The following is a 20,725-nucleotide window of genomic DNA, read 5'->3' as shown; positions in this document are numbered from 1 at the left end:
GTAAAATATGCTTTTGCCTGTTCAGATGTACCTCTTTTGGATAGTAAATTAGCTTACAATCCCTTGTATGGGGGTTCCATGTTCCACGGTTTAGACCCTGTACACAGCCCAGTTTTAAGGGCCACCTTTGTCTCTTTCTCCCAGGCACCCCTAATTCTGGATGGGAAGAACCACCCATAGCCTGTGTTCTTGTTAGTCAAGTTCAGACAAACCTGAAGGTCTCCTCTGTTCTTGCCTCATAAATATAGTGAGGTGCATATTCCCATGGCTGGGCTCTGATTGACACCTTATCACTTTATTTCTAGACTCTGTACCAGTTACCCTCAGAAGCTGCTAGTTCCTGTCTGGATCACTGACAAGGAGCTGGAGAATGTGGCTTCCTTCAGGTCTTGGAAAAGGATTCCTGTAGTTGTGTACAGGTAAAAAAAAAAATCTACGATAGCTGCCCTGTTGCTCATAGTCCATTGTACACAATATCATGAACCCAACCCGTGGTGCTAGCTGAGGAATTAGAGAGGATGAGTGTGATGTCCATGTTCCAGTGAGCAATCATGGCAACTCCCTGGGGAGGGCAGCAAGCTGAACTCTGCACGTGCCTGGTTTAACTCGGTATTACTGAAGCACTTATAAATCAGGTTGTGTGTACCACCTTGCTCCTCATTGGTGCTGTTAGAGCTTGAAGGCAATTTGAGATCCCTATAGAAGCCTACATAGGCGAAGCTCCAGTGCTACTGGCTCATATAGCTGTTATAAGTCTGTTATGCAGAAATAGTGCCGTTCTGGGGTGTGCAGCTACACACTATACTTACGGATACTATATAGAGGGTCAGTGTGGTGCTCCCTGCCTGAAAGTGTGAAGCTAGCCTGGGCCCTGCATCCTCCCCCCTTTCCCCCCCAAATAGAAGTCAAACTACGCCTGTGCCTGAGGGTCCTCTCGCCCAGCAGCCAAAGCCCGGAGCCCCGGCACCCTGCAGAGCTTCCTGCATTGAAGAAAAGCAGCACCATGCAGCTGAGCACACCTATGCTACCTTGGTGCATGTTTTATTTGAAAAATGGTATGTGACCCAAAGACTGTTCTAACCATACACCCGCACCAGAGAACAGAGCTAAGGCAGGGATATGACCTGAACTTTTGCCTTTTTTGACTGAGTGTTCAGCTATGCAACCTTGCCATTGTTATAACAGTTTTTGTGTAGAATTCTATGCCTCCCCTTAGTTGCTAGTAATTTACAGCCCATAGTTGTGACTCTTTGCAGGTTTGTATCAAGGTTTGAAAATGAGATGCTTGTTATGCATTTTCCTAGCCCTTAACGTTTCTTTAATGTGTCTAACTGAGGATCTCCTGACCAGGGTTTACATTGTTGATACAAATGGCCGTCATAGCTTAACCTCCGCTGTGCCTCCTGTGTTTGGTACAGAGCCATTTGATGCAGGCTTATGGATCTTATTCATGCTCATCTCCCTTGGGACAGAGATGTCTCAGAATCATTCTGTGGCAGTCTGCTTTGGCACCAATTGAACCAGCTCTGGCCTCAATCACATCAGTGCTGATAGCTGCAGCTCCAGCAGCCTATTGGACTTGGCACCAAGACCCTACATATACTGGAGAGTACCCCCAAATCCCATGTTCTCAGCACTGAGACGAGATCTGTCCCATTCCTCACTAGTAGGGCCCTGGTGACTACCAAGCTTTCCTGTCTGGAGCAGTACCCAGTGTAGCTGAAGCTTACTGAGATTTGGGCATATCTTCAGTTGGTGCTGAGAGCAGGTGTTTCTCCCTCCACTTACCCCATTTGTGTGCACACAGATTTTTTCACTGTTCGTTGCCATGTGATCAGGTTCTCTTTGTGAACATTCTTTACCACTGTTGCCTTGGACAGTAGCCAACGTGTAATATCTGTCGGTGCTGGCTTCATTTTCTAGGGCACTATTGTCTGACTTCTGTCTCCTGAAGGCCAAGCCTATTATTTCAGAAAGATCAAAGGATCCCAATCAGTAGTTCAGGACAGCTTCTCTGCTCTGTTCTGCTCCCTTCACACCAAAGGGAGTGAAACAACCCGCAAGTCCCCTGCTGGAATTCCCCTGGAGGCAGTTGGGGGGAATCCCTGGTAGGCATGAAGTCAGAGTATTTGGCCCCTATGCCTTTTTCCTACAGCTTCTTGCACAGAAGTCTGTGGTGACATTCACGAAAGTTGCATTCCCTGTGGTGATCTTACTGGCCAAACATTTGGCCATGTCTACACTACCAATGTGTGTCAACAAAAGTGATGTCAACACCCAAAAGTCGACATAATAAAAATCGCAGTTTCGTGTTCACACTTGCTCCCTCTGTTGCCAGGTCACATCCACAGTGGGGGCACCATCATCGACAGTGTGAGCAATGCACTGTGGGTACCTATCCCACAGTCCTTCTGTCACTAGGTGTTGTGGGACGATGGAGCGGATCGCGGCTCATCTTGGGACAGTGCTAAATGCCCCGTGATGCATTGCTTTCTGTCCCGGCAATCCATGGGCTTTCTTTCGTGTCATTTTTTCAACGGCCCTTGTTTGCTGTGCACCCCGGCATCTTTGTGAGAAGGGATGGATCCCACACTGCTCTCCTATGCTCTGTTAACTCTCATGAGGACATCACAGATGGCAGTGCAGTTAATCATGAAGTTCCTAACGGAAGAAGACTCACAGTCGGCCAACATTCTGCATGATATGGATAGGAACAACTTCAGATTGTGTTTAGCATTCACAGAACAGGTGCATAGGGTAGACCGTCGCTTTTGGGTTCAGGAAACAAACACTGAATGGTGGGATCATATCGTCATGCAGGTGTGGGATGTAGCAGTGGCTACAGAACTTTCGGATGCAGAAAGTCCCTTCCTGGAACTGTGTGCAGAGCTCTCCCCAGACCTGCAGTACAAAGACACCAGAATGAAAGCTGCCCTCTCGGTAGAGAAGCGCATGGCAATCGCTGAGTGGAAGCTGGCAACTCCAGACTGCTACGGGTCGGTGGCAAATCAATTTGGAGTGGGGAAGTCAACTGCGTTAATGCAAGTGTGCAGGGCAATATATCACATCCTGCTACAAAGGACCGTGACTCTGGGAAATGTGCGTGAAATAGTTGACGGCTTTGCAGAAATGGGTTTCCCTAACTGTGGAGGGGCGATAGATGGCGCACACATTCCAATTTTGGCACCAGACCACCTTGCAGTGGAGTACATCAATAGGAAGGGGAACTTCTCCATGGTGCTGTAGGTGCTTGTGGATCATCGTGGGCATTTCACTGACATCATTGCATGGTGCTCTAGGAGGGTGCATGATGCAGGCATCTTCTGGAACACCAGCCTGTACATAAAGCTGCAAGCGGGGACTTCCTTTCCTAACCAGAAGATTATAGTGGGGGGTGTTGAAATGCCCATAGTGATCCTGGGGGACCCTGCGTACCTCTTTGTAGCCGTGGCTCATGAAACCTTACAGGGGACACCTGGACAGCAATAAGGAGCGATTCAACAACAGGCTAGGTAGGTGCCGGATGACAGTTGAATATGCCTTTGGCAGATTAAAGGCGCGCTGGTGATGCCTTTATGGCAGGTTGGACCTCACTGAGGATAATATTCCTATGGTCATAGCTGCATGCTATATGTTGCATAATCTCGGTGAAGCTAAGGGTGAAAGGTTTTCTCGGGCAGAGTGCTGAGGCAGACTGCTTGGCCACTGATTTTGAGCACCTAGATACCAGGGCTGTCAGAGGAGCCCACAGGGGGTCTATTCGAATCAGGGAGGCTTTGAGGCAGCACATTGACAATGACCACCAGTAACATATATCTCTGTCTGAGTTGCTTCAATGTTGCATGACATGTAGTTTTCCTAAGGGGCAATGGTGACATTTGCGGCCTTAAATTCCTGTAATAAAGTGATTAAAATGCCTGTGCATGTATTGGCAGTGCCTGCCATCTCACCTTGTAGGAAAAAAAGATGATTTATCAGTATAAAAGTTTTGCTTTTATTGCACAAGAAACAGCACATGCAAATACACAGATGCTTGGCAGGGAAGGGCAGACTCTCACAGCTGTGTTAGGTCCAGCTATCATTGTGAAAGTTGTCCAAGGGGGTGGAGTAAAGGGGAAACCGAGAAGTCCCAGAAGGTGGAAAGGAATGTGCGGGTGGAGTTGGGGGGGCCATGGAAAAGAGTTCTGAATGAGATGCAGGAGAGGTCGAGCACTGATCTGCTCAGTCTGCAGCATTATTAAGGACTTCAGTGTCTGCGTTTGCTCCTCCATTACTTTAAGCATCTATTCAGTAGTGTCCTTAACAAACTCCTAGTTCTCTTTTCTGTCCTGCTGTTCGGGCACTCCTTTCGTTCCCTTTTTTCTGCATTGGAGCACTGCAGGACCTTCCGAAACATGGCGTCTTTGCTGCATCGTGGGCGCTTTCTTATCTGGTGGAGACACTCCGACGGGGTGCGTGGAGTGTTCATGAAGGCCACATCTGGTGAAGCACAGGGGACAATGCACAGAAGCGGGATTGTTAAATTCACGCACAGCATTGAAACATTTCTATTAAACACACCTTTTGCAACATTGCCATCACTTTCTCACTGACCCTAGCCAGGCACACATCTCTGCAAACACCCAAAGCATGGTGAGTGTTGGCTGGTGGAGGGGGGGAGCTCCACATGGGGAAAAGAGCATACGCTCTTTGCAAGGGTCGTGGTGCAGCATTCTAGGGAACAAATTCTAAAATTCTCACACTTTTCCATAGGCGTGGGTAATTCTAGTAGACATCTCACTGCTAGGGGTAAGCAGGGAAATGAGGGTACATCTACCCCATGCTTGTGGCTTCCACCCTGCTCCCTGTGCTGCTCACTGATGTGCCACTTTGGTCCCTGCACAAGTGATTGCCTAATGGCGCGGGAAAGTTTCCTACAATGGGGGAAGGAACAGAGCTGCTCTGCCATGGAACCCTCGGCAGAGGATTGTCGAGTACCTCCGGGAAATTCCCGAATTTGGAGGATTCCCGTGAGATCTCGATCTGCATCAACACTCTGTTCCACTGTACTGATTAGCTACACAGGGAAATGTCCAGCTCACAGACGACACACAGCCAGCCTCCCATGTTTCTATGCCCTGAACCCACCTCCGCGCCACACAAGCCACAGCCACTTACCAGGAGTCTCACCTCCTGCTGCTTGCTCCCAGAGAGCGACTGCTGAGATTGGCTAGACACCTCTGGAGCGGAGAACAGTTCCTGGCTGCCTGCCCCATCGAGCGACCCTGCTGGGAGCTGCACATCCTCATCTAACTCCACCTCTTCATCAGTAAGGTCATCCTCTGGGTTAGGTCCTCTTTCTGCCGCCGTCGTTCCCTCCAAAGTGTCCACGGGGCTCTTGGCAGAGGAGGTGGGGTCGCCACCGCGGATAGCGTCCAGCTTCTTATAGAACCGGCAGGAATTAGGTGAAGCACTTGAGCGACTCTTTGCCTCCCTCACCTTATGGTACCCCTGCCTTGGCTCCTTTATCTTCTCTCTGCACTGCAGTGTGTCCCGATCATAGCCCTTTTCGCACAAGCCTCGAGAAATGTGTCCGTAGGTATCCCAATTTCTATGGCTCAAGCGCGGCTGAGACTGCACAGCCTCCTCTCCCCATATACTGATCAGATGCAACAGCTCGGCAGTGGTCCAAGTGGGAGAGCGTTTGCTGCGATGACCCACCATGGTCACCTGGAAGATGCAAAGAGACCTCTCCATGTGGAACCAGCAGGAAATGGAATTTCAAAAATTCCCGGGGCTTCTAAGGGGGAGGGGAAGATGGCTTTTTCCCCTGGCTGCAGGGCAGTGGAGTTCAAACTGCTGACCAGAGCGGTCAGGATGGGCATTGTGGGACACCTCCCTGGAGGCCAATTAAAGCAATGAAATGAAGTGTAGTGTCTACCCTGGCAGTTTGTCGAGGAAAAAGTTGTCAGTCTCTCATTGGGGTGGATGTATTTAGTCACCAAAACTAGGCATTTTTCCTGACAAAAGTCACGTCGCATTGTGTACGCACTTACTGTTTGGTCGACAAAGGCAGTTTTTGGCGACGAAACTTGGTAGTGTAGACAAGGCCTTAGAGTGGGAGGCAGCTGCAGTTTTGCATATTTCGATGTGCATCGACACCCTGTTCCACTGTACTGATTAGCTACACAGGGAAACGTCCAGCTCACAGACGAGACACAGCCAGCCTCCCACGTTTCTGTGCCCTGAACCCACCTCCGTGCCACACAAGCCACAGCCACTTACCAGGAGTCTCACCTCCTGCTGCTTGCTCCCAGAGAGCGACGGCTGAGACTGGCTGGACACCTCAGGAGCGGAGAACAGTTCCTGGCTGCCTTCCCCATCGAGCAACCCCGCTGGGAGCTGCACATCCTCATCTAACTCCACCTCTGAGTTAAGTCCTCTTTCTGCCGCCTCCATTCCCTCCAAAGTATCCATGGAGCTCTGGCGATGGGTCGCACCAAAGATAGCATCCAGCTCCTTACAGAACCAGCAGGTCTTAGATGAAGCACTAGAGCGACTGTTTGCCTCCGTCGCCTTATGGTACCCTGCCTCAGCTCCTTTATCTTCGCTCTGCACTGCACCGTGTGCCAATCACAGCCCTTTTCACACAAGCCTCGAGAAATGTGTCTTGTAGGTATCCCAGTTCCTATGCTCAAGCACATCTGGGACTGCACAGCCTCCTTTCCCCATATACTGAGCAGATCCAACAGCTCTGCAGACATCAAAGCAGGAGAGCGTTTGCTGCAATAACCCACCATGGTCACCTGGGAAGATGCGATGAGACCTCTCCACACTGAGCAAACAGGAAATGGAATTTCAAAAATTCCCAGGGCTTCTAAGGGGGAGGGGCGGATGGTTGTTTACCTGACTGCAGGGCAGTGGAGTTCAAACCGCTGACCAGAGCAGTCAGGATGGGCATTGTGGGACAACTGGAGGCCAATTAAAGCGATGACATTAAGCATGGTGTCTACACTTGCACTTTGTTAACAAATGTAGAGGGGAAAAAAGACGTCAATCTCTCGTGCGGGTGAGTGTATTTTGTCGCCAAAACCAGGCATTCTGCCCAACAGAAGTCGCCTCGCAGTGTGTACGCACTCACTGTTTGGGTTGAAAAATGGCAGTTTTGGCGACAAAACTTGGTAGTGTAGACAAGGCCTTTGAGTGAACTCCAGGGCCTTAGGCCATCTGACTGCCAAGTTCGCACCCCATTATACCAATTAGCTATTTGCTGTGTGCTTCATAGAAGCTGTGCTCCTCTTTGCTGTCAGAGGTCGGAGCTGAGGAAGTCAGGGCCATCATACTTTCTTTTGTAGGCATGATCTCGGCGCACATAATGCATGAGTTGAGTCATTGGCCCCTCACAATGAATCTGCTTTGAACAACGCTGGGTCCTCAAAGCAGGACGCTTGCCTCTGAGGAGGGGAACCTCGTCTTTTGCTGGCACGCTGTGTGGTGTGTCTGCAATGGGATAGCAAGTGAAACTCTCCTCTTCCTCAGGCACCAGCCCAACGGAGCTGCAATCGCACGCTGCAGCCAGCCGGAAATCAGCTGGTGGGGCTGGCGCAACGCTGATGACGAGTATCTTGTCACCTCCATCGCCAAGGCCTGTGCCTTGAACCCTGGAGCAAAGACAGCCAGTGGAACTCCCCACAACAGCACCAGCGAAGGCTCTGAGGCCTGCGACACAGACTTTGGTAAGATGGGTCTCTCCCTTTTGCTTGCTTCCCAAATTGGTCTGGGTAAGGCTCTCCAGAGCTGGGTCCCACCCCAGGGATGCACTCAAATGCTTCGCAGCTGTTTCCTGGTGGCTGGGGAAGTTGGTGTTGTGGGGGTGAGATTTAAATGACACCCAGATTAACTGTTTAGGCCCTTTCAGGCCCTGACTGCACTATGCTGGGCAGGGCTTTAAACATGTGTTTTGTCAGTGTCTGGCTGCACTGGCCTAGCACCACCTGTGAAAGGCCAAGGCCCAGATGGGAGGAGTTGTCTGGATGTGGGGAAGTTCAGTCTGTCCTGTGTCTGCAGATTCCTCGCTGACGGCATGTTCGAGTGTGGAGAATGCAGGAGCTCCTCAGAAGCTGCTGATCTTGGATGCCAGATCCTACACTGCGGCTGTAGCCAACAGGGCAAAGGGAGGGGGCTGTGAATGTGAAGGTATAAAACTGCACACAGGCTGCTTAATAGCTGGTCTCATGGCATCTCCCTGCTTGGACTCTTTCTTGTTGGACCCCTTGAACACACAGTTTGGACTGGGGCTGTCTTTGTGTAGTGTTTCCAGTACACAGGTCTCTTTGGGGAGCAGTGGCAGGATTCGTACGGCCCCTTCTTCTTCTTGCTAATGTTGAGGGCCAGCTCCTTGATTACTGCAAGGCTGCCTGCTTCACTTTGCTAGGACAGGCTGCCCACCTGCTGCACATACAGCTCCCAGGGATCAGGGATGCAGTGTGGGAGTGAGGGGCAGCAGCTCCTGTTCTGTGGGCTGGATCACAGCACCTGCAGTGAGATGCTCTGATTGCAGCAGCTCCCATCCAACCTTTTCTGTCTGTTGTGTTTAGAGTATTACCCCAACTGCGAGGTAGTGTTCATGGGCATGGCCAATATCCACTCCATCAGGAACAGCTTCCAGTACCTGCGTGCTGTCTGCAGCCAGATGCCAGATCCCAGCAAGTAAGTGCCAGCTTGCTCTAATACCACTCTCCCTGCCTTTTTGTCTTCCTCACCCTCTGGAAATTCTTATCTCCTCATTCCCATCCAATCCCCTGAGCCAGGTTGCCAGCTCAGGAATCAGAGAGGTTTTCTCCTGGGCGTGTTTACAGAGCTTGAGCATTGTGTTTCCTGTGATCCGTATTTACTACTGGGACATTGTTTCCCTGTACTTGGGGATACCGTGAACACACCACTCTCCTGTGGGCTTCAGAAGAGACCTTGTGGCTTTTGTGTCCAGAAAAAGTAGGATTTGGGGGCTGGATTCTGTTCTTCTTCCTGAGTTGGCTGGTTCCCCTCTGTGGGAGCTGGTGGGGGAAAGGCAGCAGCATTTACTGAGGGCTCCAAAGAGTCTTGGGATAGACGTGTCCTCTAACAGAGATCTAACAAGCCATTTTCTTTCCTTTTACGTGCACTCTAGCTGGCTTTCAGCCCTGGAGAGCACCAAGTGGCTGCAGCACCTCTCAGTCATGCTGAAGACAGCAGTTCTGGTCTCAAATGCAGTTGACCGAGAGGGGCGCCCAGTGCTGGTTCACTGCTCGGATGGCTGGGACAGAACCCCGCAGATTGTAGCACTGGCAAAGATTCTTCTGGACCCCTATTACAGGACCATGGAGGTACCATACAGTAGTGCTGTTCTGTTAGTTCAGCTTCTGTTAAGAAGTTGCTTGTGCCTGGATGAGCATCAGACAGAAGTAGAAAAAAGAGCGTGGAGTGGAATTGTATTACACAGTAAAGCTGCTTTGCAAAATGTCACAATGCAGGGTAACTGTACCCTGTATATATTCCCCCTCTGTGATCCTTCAAGGAGACCCACGCTAGGGACCCGGCTCCTCAGCAGTCACCTCTCTTGGGCAGAGACTTTGGTTCGTCTCCCTCCTGACTGGGATTGTCCAGGCTGCTCAGTTCCCTGCATAAACTGTGATATCTCTAGAAAGCCATGCCTTCTAAAAGGACAGCTTCTGCACTTTGCTTTTTATCTAGAGTCTATGACCAATGTAACGGGTTGCAGTTATAAGTTACTATGCAGCTCTTTATAAGCAAGCATATTTATTCTTAAAGTGAAAGCATTACAGGAAAAAATATATTAAAAACAATAAGAGAAACTACATGCATGCCAAAAAACTTACCAGAGGTCACCCCAGCTCCAACCTGGGCTCTGGTAGGTTGCAGTCCTTCAAAACCCACAACTGGATTTTCATCGTGGTTACCAGTTCTTATCTGTCTCAGATTCAGACCCACCATGAATAGTTCAGTCTTTCCTTTATATAGCTTGGACCTTTGATCTTGGCCTCTTATAACAATTGATCAGCAGACAATGGCTCACTCTTCGGGGCATAGCTTCAAAAGGCTGGGTTTTTGCATAATCAGAGGTGGGGAATTTGCATTCAGTCCCCGCTAGATATTTCCCAGGAAAACCACTCACCACTTTTTGTTCCAAAAGTCCATTCTTGTCTGGCACATTGTTAAACAGAGTCCTTTGAACCTCCAGGTCTCACATCTGTCACATCTCCCCACCTTCCTTCTCCTCCTGAGAAGTTGCTGGTCCATAATAATACATAGACCATTCATTTAAGGCAGTGGATCCCAAAGATATTTTAACTTAATTCCGGAAGGTCTCCCAGTGATATTGTAGGAAATTGCCATATCTGTCTCACAACATTTTCAAGCGCTGCTGTGCTGGGGAGGGGTTTTCCCGCATATTCTTCAGGGATCTGTATGCCACTGAATTGTGATGCATCAGGCTCTCCTGAGCCTCTGCTTCAGGAATGACCACTTGCATTCAGGGCTTACAGCTTTCCCACTGTAGTCTCTGCATGGCACCCAAAGGGATTTGTTATGTGGATTTAGTAGCCACTGCTTCATATTTGGATTATAGGTTCTGAAAGTCTCAGTTCAGTGCTATGGAAAAGGCCTTGTCCTTGCATGAAGCCAGAGTAACACCAGCTTTCATTATGCTTTGCTTCTAACCCTAGCACAAGTGCAAGCTTCTCTCTAGCCCTCCAAGAAGCTCACTGGAGCTGCCTTGCCCTGCTTGGGTACCTGGCGCTGCAGGTAACATTCTTCTTTTTTTAACAGGGGTTTCAGGTGCTAATTGAATCAGACTGGCTGGATTTTGGTCACAAATTTGGTGATCGCTGTGGGCACCATGAGAATGTGGAAGACCAGAATGAGCAGTGTCCTGTGTTTCTTCAGTGGCTAGATTCTGTTCACCAGCTGCTCAAGCAGTTCCCCTGCCTGTTTGAATTTAACGAAGCTTTCCTGGTAAGAGCTGTGCAAGCAAATGCGTCTTTATTTCTTGCTAAATATGAGCTAGGGCAGAAGGACAGCTGAGCGTTTCAGAGCAGTTGTATTTGAGGAAAAGCAAAGTGGACTTGGGTAAAAGTGAAAGATGTTTTATTATGGATTGGGTTTTCTAATGATGTGGCTGAGGGAGAAGGCGAGTGAAAATGCATATAATTCAGCCAGTGAGGCTGGAGTGGGGAGCACTCATATTTGGCCTCATTCAAAGCTTTTGTATCAGTACAAATCCTTTCCTATTTAGTTTGATTATGGTGACTGCACTGTTAATGCTGTCAGTTGATGTCGCTATTTGCTTACATGCACTGTCCAATCTAGTTCAGTTTTTACTTATTTCCCAGTGCTAAAGGAACTTTACATGGTGCCTGTGCTCTTGTTCACACACTTAAATCTCTGTCACTGGGAATTTTAACCCTCTAATGCATTCCAGACTGTTAAACACCTCATCATATTTTTAAATGTTTTCCATCCAGTTACACATTTGATCATCTGTGTTTGCAAACTTCTCTTCGACCCAAATACACACACACCTTCCTATTTCAAACTTTGGTTGGTATCTGTGCTATAGACAGAATAGAATAGAATAGTTCAGTTTTGCGTGGGCTCATTTTCTGCCTTCTATATGAAAAGAGCTTCATTTTTTTTATTGTAATGGATGGTTACTCTGTATATATTTTCTGTGAATAAGTTTCACACAATTCCCAACATCAGTTTTAAAAGTAATGTTTTGTTCATTGATTTCCAATGTCCCACATCGTGGTGAAGAATAGCGGCAAACTTAATAAAAGACCCAACAAAGTGTTCTCTTGACATTTTGTCCTCTAGCTATGAATTAATTAATGTAGTTTGCTTTTTTGTTTGTATTTTGTGCTGAAAGTGACATACTTTTGAAAAATGGTTGATTTGATTGCACGACATTGTCCCCCTTGTGCTTGGACACCCTTCGGTTGTGTTCAGTTTCCACCATGTTAAAAACAAATCTGGTCTCTGTACTTGATTGACACTTGTACTGATGCTTCTTTTTGAGTAGATTCGTTTCAGTTCTTCACAGCTTGTTAACACTTTCCTTTGGGCAGCACAGCTTTAACTAGCCCTGCAAATGTCTGCTGTCCCATGCAAAGTCAAGTCTGCTTCTTGCAATATCCTTACTTTAACCTTTTCATCAGTTACTTCATAAAGTGGTCTCTAGTTAGTCCATCTGTTAATTGCTCAAATTGACGAGACTGAATTACATAGGTCTGAAAGTGCTAGTTTTTGTGAAGAATGTGCCTTTTCCCAGTGACATTCTGACCTGAATCACAGTATACTTAACACTGCTGAATGATTTTGTCTAGCAGTTTGCAGTTCTCCTCATGGTCCCACTGGGATGTACTGTAGATCTCCAGGGCCTCTGTGCCTGCCACGTGGAGCAGAGAGAAGGATCTCCTCCTCCCCAGTTTCTCTGTAATCCCACTTGTTTCCAAGAGAACTTGGAAGCACTGCAGCTGCCTCCTCCAATTCTCTGCCAGATTCCCTTCCAGACTGAGGGATTCAGGTGGCTTCATTTGTTCCATGTATGCCAAAGACTTAATTTATTTCTGACACCAGATAATAAGGGTCTGAGGCACAGGGAATACTAGGAAAAAACTAAAAGTTGTTGTTTTCTGGCCAGTCACATGACATAGGTCAGGGTTTTAAAAGGTTGACCCCCTGTTATATGGCAGGATCAGTAGCCATCTCCAACCCCCATCTCAACGCTCTCTTTGACGCTTCCGGGGGTACCCAGAGCTGCGAGGCACCTCACTACTACCTGCCTTTTCTGTGAGGAAGCCTTGTCTGAGCTGCTGTGGGTTAGCTTCCAACTCTACCGCCACGGACAACACAAGCGCTGCTCTCTACGCCTACATAGCCCCCACTGTCCTTCTACAGGTCAGCGATTGCTGCTTTCCAACTCTCAAGCCCTCCAAATGTCTCCTGGGAGTGTCCAGGCCCTGGTCCACTGGACACTCGCAGTATTTACAGATTTGCTGCTTTGAAAGAAACAGTGTACCCCAGTTTACCAGTTTCACCTCTGATCACCACTCTGCTTAACATACAGCACTTAGATATGTTTATAGTGAAATCAAGTATAAGTTTATTTAACAAAGCCCAGAGATTCAAGTAGTAGCAAGTAGAAGTATTGGAAACAAATGGTTTCATATAAAATAAAATCATAACTTACATTCTAGAACCTAGACTTAATTAAGAAGATACCGTCATGTCTTGCAGAATGTTGCTCAACCAAAATCCTTGCAGCTTAACAGCCAGGCTGGTTATGACCCTCCTTTCATGAGACATGTACGCTGTCAGTTTGCCTCTTTGGTGAAGACTTCAGTGTGTTTCTTAGCTCTCCAAGATATCCCACACCAATTCTGTGTTTGTATTAATAAACTGGACACCTCCGGCTGTTTGTTTATTCTTGAAGATTTCCTCTCTTGTAGATTTTGCAATCTCTCAGTGTGCACTTGGCTCAGTATGCAAATAGGCATATGTTGTGAGGCATGCAATGCACAAATGGCCAGACAGGGAGATAAGTGTCAGTTATCTCCTGCCTGAAGGAACATTTCCAAGGTATGGCACCTCCTGATGACCTGCCTTAACTCCAAGACCTTAAAAACATGATTTTTAATATAGTACATAACTCCTTTAAATATTATCCACACATACATTTTGCAATGGTTATAACAACCAGTAGGTTGCTGGCTCTCAGTAGAGATCTCATACGCCCCTCTTCGATGAACTATTATGCAAATATCCAACCCAGGGGATTCCTGTAAAACCCTGTAGCCTCTGCCAGTTGACATCAAGGGATCCTTGGGTAACACTCTCCTACAGAATGGAAGGAGAGCTGTGGCAGGGGGCTGGAGTGTGTGCTTTGGGGTGAGCTGTTTTAGGTGGGGTGGGATTTGTGTTATGTGGGTGTGAGAGAGAGTTGCTTTCCAAGGGCCCTGGCAATTGCTCTTTTCTGTTGGCGGTGCAGGTGAAGCTGGTGCAGCACACATACTCCTGCCTGTATGGGACCTTCCTGGGCAACAATCCATATGAGCGAGAGATGCACAACATTTACAAACGCACCTGCTCAGTGTGGTCCCTCCTACGAGCTGGCAACAAGAACTTCCACAATCTCCTCTACATGCCTGGCACCGAGCAGGTGAGTGGCAGCCCACAACCCAGCTGTATGGGCTTGTGGCTAGCAGCCAAAACTCTCTGGGAAGGGTAATTGGGTTGGCGGGAGGGGAGGCTGGTTTGCCTTGGATGGGGAGGGGTTTCCTTTTGTCCAGTCCCTCAGTATAATTCCTCCTGCAGGTGCTGCACCCAGTGTGCCACGTGCGAGCGCTACATCTTTGGACAGCCGTGTACCTTCCAGCATCATCCCCCTGTCCTCTAGGGGAGGAGGGTATGGACCGCTACCTGCCCCCAGGATCCCAAAGCCAGGAGTTCAGTGGCAGATCTCTGGATAGGTAGGGAGAAAGGAGTACTAATTTGGGTTCCCTTTCCCTGGGTTTCTTTCCTGCTCACTTGCTCTCTCCCCTCTGGCTGACATTACACATGCACGTCTGCCATGAGATGCACCAGCACCATTGTCCTGAAAAGACAGGAGTGTCCTGAACATGCCTGTCACCCTCTCTAGAGGGTAGCCTCGGGACACCTGGAAGAGAGAGTACACAGCTCCCCGCCATACTAGGAGCACCATATGGGGAGATTTCATGGAGCTGCCCTGAGGCCACCTTCTAGTGGTGCGAGCAGCAACATGTCCTAGGGAGCAATAGAAGTGAGGCCTAGGGGGAGGGAGACTGGTGCCCAGATGTGGTGCTGGCTGCACTGGGAGTGTCTATTTCTCGCCCTAGGAAGCAGTGTGTGAAAGAGGAAGTTTGTGTGACACTTGTCCATGCCTCTCCCAACTAGCTGCCTTGTGCATTCTCAGCCTAACGCTGATACTGCCTTCACCTTCACACGCAGGCAGTTCACCACAGTGCCCTGGGCACTTCCATCTCCTCCTGGTCAGTGGAGAGTAACACCTTGGGGGATCCAAAGGGAAGCTCCTCCGGCTGCCTGGTGCTACGTAGACCCCACCCCTACCTCCACCCCCACCCCAGCCTGATGAGGAATCTAGAGATTAGCGGAGGTTCTTGTTGGCTGGTTAGGCCTCTGAGGTGATGTCCCAGCTGTGAAGTGAGTAAACCAAGAAATGGCTGGCGAGGAACCCAGAATCAGTACCCACTTTTAACTTGTTGGCTGTAAGTCTAAATCCCAAGGTGATGTAATGATGCAACCCTATTAACTATGCTCTCTCGTCGCACTTCGAAGCATCCTACCGCTATTCAGAGACCTAGCCCTGTGTGCTGGGCAGTTCCCTTCCCCTCCCGCAAGGGCTCCTGTGGCACAGAGCAGCAGGTACTGGGATTTTTGTAGTAAAAGTTCCTTCTCCAGAGATTCACGCTGTGTTTCTTGGTTCCAGGTTACCAAAGACAAGATCTATGGATGACTTGCTTTCAGCCGGTGACTCCAGCAGCCCACTGACCCGTACTTCTAGTGATCCCAATCTGAACAGCCACTGTCAGGAGGTCAGGATGGGCTTGGAGCCCAGACATGCCAGCACAGAGGGCACCGAGCTGCACCCTGAGGAAGGCAGCGTGGTGCCAGTGGAGCAGGAGAAAACTCACCCCCTGCAAACCAGCCACAACGTCAGCAGCCACACTGATCACCAAGCGCACGACAAGCTGGTTAGTGGCTGGGTGCCTCCACCAGCAAGCATCATCTTTCCAGAGACAGAAATGGGTCACAGGGTGAATCTGGAGGGTGTAGATGGCATTGGCCCCGCCCCAAACCATCCTGGACAGGAGAACGTCTGCAGGACTTGTGTCAGAGCTGTGGAGCAGCTTGAAACATGTCCCTATAATCCTCCAAAAGCAACTGGCCTGGAATCTGATGGAAACTGGAATCTTGTGAAACCCCCCAAGCAAGACAGCCTAAATCCTGCAGTGGGCATTCCCAGCCAGGACACCCCTGCACCAAGTGTCTCTCCTCAGAACAACCCAGGCCCCATACCAGGCATCCCTCATCAACATAAAGACACTGGCAAAAGTGGGAGCAGCAGGAGCGGGCACTGTGAGGAAATGGTCCAGGTGGGGATGGTGCCACCGGAGCTGTGGCAAAGGCCCGTTTTCCAGAGCCAGACCAGCGAGTTCTCCCTCCTGGGTTCCAACTGGGACAGTTTCCAGGGGATGGTGACGTCGCTTCCCGGTGGGGAGGCAATAACCAGGCGGCTACTTTCCTATGGGTGCTGTAAGAAGAGATTGAGCAGCAAACAGTTGTGGGTGCCAGGGCTCTACCTCAGTAGCCAGTGGCCTGCAAGAGAAGGTGTGAAACCACCAGTATGCGCTGGCCATCCCAATGCACATTGTGCAGGCCCTGAAGGGAAGCCTAGCCGGCCATGGCTACCCTGCCACCTGAGGCAGGTGTCTGGCTGCAAGCATGTGCCACCAAGCTGCTCTTCCCCTCTGCCTCCTCTTTACCTGGATGATGACGGGCTCCCCTTCCCCACGGATGTGATTCAGCACAGGCTGCGGCAGATTGAAGCCAGCTACAAGCAGGAAGTGGAGCAGCTGCGCAGGCAGGTGCGAGAGCTCCAGCTAAGGCTGGATACACGTCACTGCTGCACGCCCCCGGCTGAGCCACAGGTGGACTATGAAGATGACTTTGTAAGTAATGGCCTATAAAGTGCCATCTCCCACAGTGTCTGACCCAGCCATGAACCGTGACATCCTGCCCTTCGTGTCCCTGCTCTCCCCTGACTCCAGGGTGAGCATGTGATGCCAGGCTCACATGTTCTCTTACCCCTCGCTTCCTGTTGGTGCAAGTTTGATGCTCATTAGGATAATGATTCATTCCTCCCCTCCCCTGCTCCTCTCCCCCACCCAGGGGTTCTAGGTTCTCCTAGCCTGTGCTTCCCAGGAGGCAACAGAGTTCCTTCTCTCATCTAGACACCGCCTCCTCCTGACCTTCACTCTCCTAGTACCCAAAGATTCCTTCATCCAATCTTCCTTTATTTCTCTGCCCTTTGCTTCCTGAGCTGGGGAGCACCAGTGCCACTTGCTCCTTCAGGAGCCATTCTGAGTGGGGTGGGAGGGGACACTACACGTTGAGTCTGTGCTGGAAGGAGCTGATGACTTTTGTGACTTTGGCTTTCTCTCTGCAGACCTGTCTAAAGGAATCGGACAGCAGTGACACTGAGGACTTCTACTCTGATCACAGTGAGGACTGCCTGTCTGAAGCAAGCTGGGAGCCTGTTGATAAGAAGGAGACTGAGGTACATCCGTGTACAGCTACATATGTAGCAAGGTGGGCTTTGTCTGTCTGAAGGTGATAGATGCTACCAGGCAGGGTGGGATCTAGGCTCAGAGCAGCCGTTCCGGTTGTGCAAGGTGGTGACACATGGCAGGATTGGCTCTGTGCTTTCTTTGCGAGGGAGGCTGTCTCAGGATGGGCTGCAGGCTTTCCTGGGAGCAGTTCCGTGTCCATTGGTGCTAGGTGAGGTGCGGGCTTGCTAGGCTGTGGCTCCATGCCTTGTCAACCCCATACAGGCAGTCGGTTGACCTGGTGGCCGGGAAGCAAAGCAGCCAGCTGCTCTGCAGACCAACCGCATGGGTCAGTGTTTTACGGCCCAGTCTCGCCCAGTGTTTTACGGCCCAGACCCACGGTCCAGTCTCAATGGTATTGCTTCACAAGCTGTTACAGGCTCCTGGGGTGAGGTGCTGATGAAGACTCTTATTTTCCGCAGGTCACACGCTGGGTTCCAGACCACATGGCCTCCCACTGCTTTCACTGTGACTGTGAATTCTGGATAGCCAAGCGGAGGCACCACTGCAGGTAAAACTCAGCCGCCTCCTGCACATCTCCCCTGTTCTTTCCCATCTCCTCCCCCACCAGCCGAGTCTCTGCTCTTCCTGCTCCGTCTCCGTAGGCCCCCAGCACAGGATCACTGAGCCTCCCTTTAACATCCAGCCACCCTTGCACACGCTCCCTCTGGAGTCCCTGACCCTCTGTCTTTGTTATTGCTGTTGTCCTGGGGTCTCTGACCCTCCCTCTGGCCGTGTCAACATTAGAAATGCAGATGATGTTTAAAAACATGTCAGCTAACATCTCAACTCCCACGTAGTCGAACATCAGTGCAGACAGGACTGAACGTCTTCAAGAACACGCTGGTTGTGTTTGGCCCTAGACTCCCCCAGTCTAGACAAGGCCGCCTTCTTTATGGAGTTGTCACTGTGTCACTGCTCTCTGTTTTTATTACCCCTTAACAGGAATTGTGGGAATGTGTTCTGTGCTGGCTGCTGCCATCTGAAGCTGCCCATTCCTGATCAGCAGCTCTACGACCCAGTCCTTGTCTGCAACTTGTGTTACGATCACATCCAGGTGTCTCGTGCTAGGGAGCTCATGAGCCAACACCTGAAGAAACCCATCGCCACAGCTTCCAGTTGAATGCCAGACAGGGACGCTGTCCATGCCAAGCCTTTTTGCTCACAGATTTGAAGGACAGCTCTGCCTCCACTGGAATCGTGAAGGTCTTTGGTGCAGCATTTGAACACCAAACTCAAATGCAGTGTCTTCAGCAATCCTCCTTGATCCCATATCCGTCTGAAGCAGAGGAATTGAGATAAGACAATACAGTGGGCCCATCTTAGTACCAGTGTACTTATATGCTGGTCTGACAACCTAGGGCTAAATAGGAGACTACAATCTCTTTCTCCTGTGGATTGGAAAGTGACGCTTTCACAGAGACTGCCTGTACAAGTACCCCCAAAGCAATAGAAAGGTATGTTTAGAATCAAGCTCTTCTTTCCACCCTTCGAAAGGCAGTTTGCATTGTACAAGAATGAAGAGGGTGGATTCTGAATGGTACCTCTGTCCTCTGTGTCCCTTCAGAAAGGCTCAGCCTAGAGGTGCCGCTGCTTCTCTCTCCATGGAGTTTGATATGCAGGCTGGCTTTGTGGATGAGGGGTCTGACCTTATTAGCAATCCCTGGGTTAACCTTCTCTTGGATGCGGAAAAGGAATTCCTTCTCTCTGAAGACAAGATGGGGCTTCTCTGTGAGGCCAAGCAGATCTCTGCCAATGTCCAGGTCCTGCAGAGAGTGGTGAATGCACTAGACTAGACTATCGCCTGCAGTACTGTGTGGGGAGAGGGGAGAATGGTTTGTTCTCTTCTTGCTCTGCCTGTCTACTTCTAGTTTCTCGCAGTGTCACAGCCTGGTGCTAGCACAGGAATGGCCCTGATTCTGCCCCGGGATGGAAACGTAACTCGTGTTCCTGTGCTGCTCCTTCTCCCCCTCGCTGCTTCCATCTCCTCCTTTTCCTGTTGCTCTTTATCCTGAGAACTGGGCACCTTGAGGGTCGGCCGCAGGGTGTCGTTTGACCTCCTGGAACATGCTGTCTGCTGTGCGTGAAGGTTTCAGTCCAAATGCTGCTATATATATTTCTGTGCACTTAATGTAACCCGAAGAAGGGAGAATGAAGCAGAGATACCAAATTGGGGGTGGGGAGAAAGCTGGCCAACAGAGACTCTACAGTCTGTTTTTTTCACTCTAATGTGGCACTTAACCAAAAGATACAGTGATGGGCATGACGTGCAGCATCTGCCCCTACTACAAGACAGAAACAGTCTCTGGTTCATTCCAACACCACTTAAAAGTTCCTCTTGGACTTGACTTCCTTTCCTGTCTGCCGTACAGAAGCCATAACTTCTAGAGTCACCCATTTTGAAATCTGTAGTTATTGCCTCTCTATTGCTTCCATATGCTACATACCAAGCATCCCAGCTCATTTTAAGGAGCGCTCACTAGGGTACAAGCTTAGGAAGACGTGAGTTACAAGATTAAGCTTCTGCTCTTTTCTTGGATCCTTGTGAGCCGTGTTTGATACTTGGTTCCTGAGAAATCTGGAGAGCTGGTGGGTGCAAAGGAAAGAGTGTGGAACCATGGGCATTTTTTATAGCTGGGTAAATTTTTTTTTCTCCAAATAAATAGACCACAGATACCCTACTTAAGACTCCACATTGGGAGGGTGGGGGGATATGAGTCCTCCCTATCTAGTAAATAACCAGACAAACACTAGGCTATTCAAACCATATTCTGACCTCCCAGTTCTATTTGCAAAACCCAGTGGTTTTCAAATTTCAGTGGAAGAAGTAAAAAAAAACAAATTCATTTTCTGCACTTTTACATTTCAGCCTCTCTGGTTTCCAATAGTGAAAACAAAGCTAGCATCATCTTAAGAGACTGTATCTGCTCAGACTGTTTTGCTGTTCCATACTGGGAGCAAACAACAAGGGGGAGAGAGAGAGATGTCATACTTCTGATTCTCCCCTGCCTTGTACCTTGCATTATTTCCCCCTGTGGAGGAGAGTGGGTGTAAGGCACTGATCCCCTGGTGAGGGCACAATTCCGATTTGGCCTCACTTTCCACAAGTGGAAGTGACTGCAAGCAATAAGGCAGCAGAGAGTCAGGGCCCATATTCCTGGACATTTGGATTCAGACGTGGTTAATCTAAACTGCTTTCAGCTCTTGCGGGTGTCAGTGTCACAATATGGTGGCGAAAACCTCCAAGTCAGTTCAGTAGCGTTGTGACGAACAATGTGCTGTAAGACTCAATACATTTGAAATAAAATCTCTATATTAGTGCT

The 20,725-nt window shown here is 49.4% G+C and overlaps 1 protein-coding gene across 3 annotated transcripts in view; it reads left to right on the top strand.

Moving 5' to 3' along the window:
• MTMR4 (myotubularin related protein 4) overlaps positions 1 to 20,723 on the top strand; it is a 124,299-nt gene extending 103,576 nt beyond the window's left edge. For all 3 annotated transcript variants that reach the window (XM_084650791.1, XM_084650789.1, XM_084650790.1), the window contains 12 exons: positions 306 to 419; positions 7,519 to 7,715; positions 8,047 to 8,175; positions 8,577 to 8,688; positions 9,146 to 9,341; positions 10,804 to 10,989; positions 14,024 to 14,194; positions 14,350 to 14,504; positions 15,503 to 16,745; positions 17,243 to 17,353; positions 17,825 to 17,913; positions 18,348 to 20,723. In XM_084650791.1, coding sequence (XP_084506917.1) covers positions 306 to 419; positions 7,519 to 7,715; positions 8,047 to 8,175; positions 8,577 to 8,688; positions 9,146 to 9,341; positions 10,804 to 10,989; positions 14,024 to 14,194; positions 14,350 to 14,504; positions 15,503 to 16,745; positions 17,243 to 17,353; positions 17,825 to 17,913; positions 18,348 to 18,525 — 2,881 coding nt within the window. In that variant the 3' untranslated portion in view covers positions 18,526 to 20,723. The remainder of the gene's footprint in view (positions 1 to 305; positions 420 to 7,518; positions 7,716 to 8,046; positions 8,176 to 8,576; positions 8,689 to 9,145; positions 9,342 to 10,803; positions 10,990 to 14,023; positions 14,195 to 14,349; positions 14,505 to 15,502; positions 16,746 to 17,242; positions 17,354 to 17,824; positions 17,914 to 18,347) is intronic.
• The last annotated feature ends 2 nt before the right edge of the window (positions 20,724 to 20,725 follow it).

The sequence above is a fragment of the Lepidochelys olivacea genome, assembly GCF_965140295.1.
Source record: "Lepidochelys olivacea isolate rLepOli2 genome assembly, chromosome: 17".
NCBI classification, from domain to species: domain Eukaryota; kingdom Metazoa; phylum Chordata; order Testudines; family Cheloniidae; genus Lepidochelys; species Lepidochelys olivacea.
Note: the sequence above shows the minus strand (reverse complement) of the source record. Positions and strands in the feature narration are given on the sequence as shown.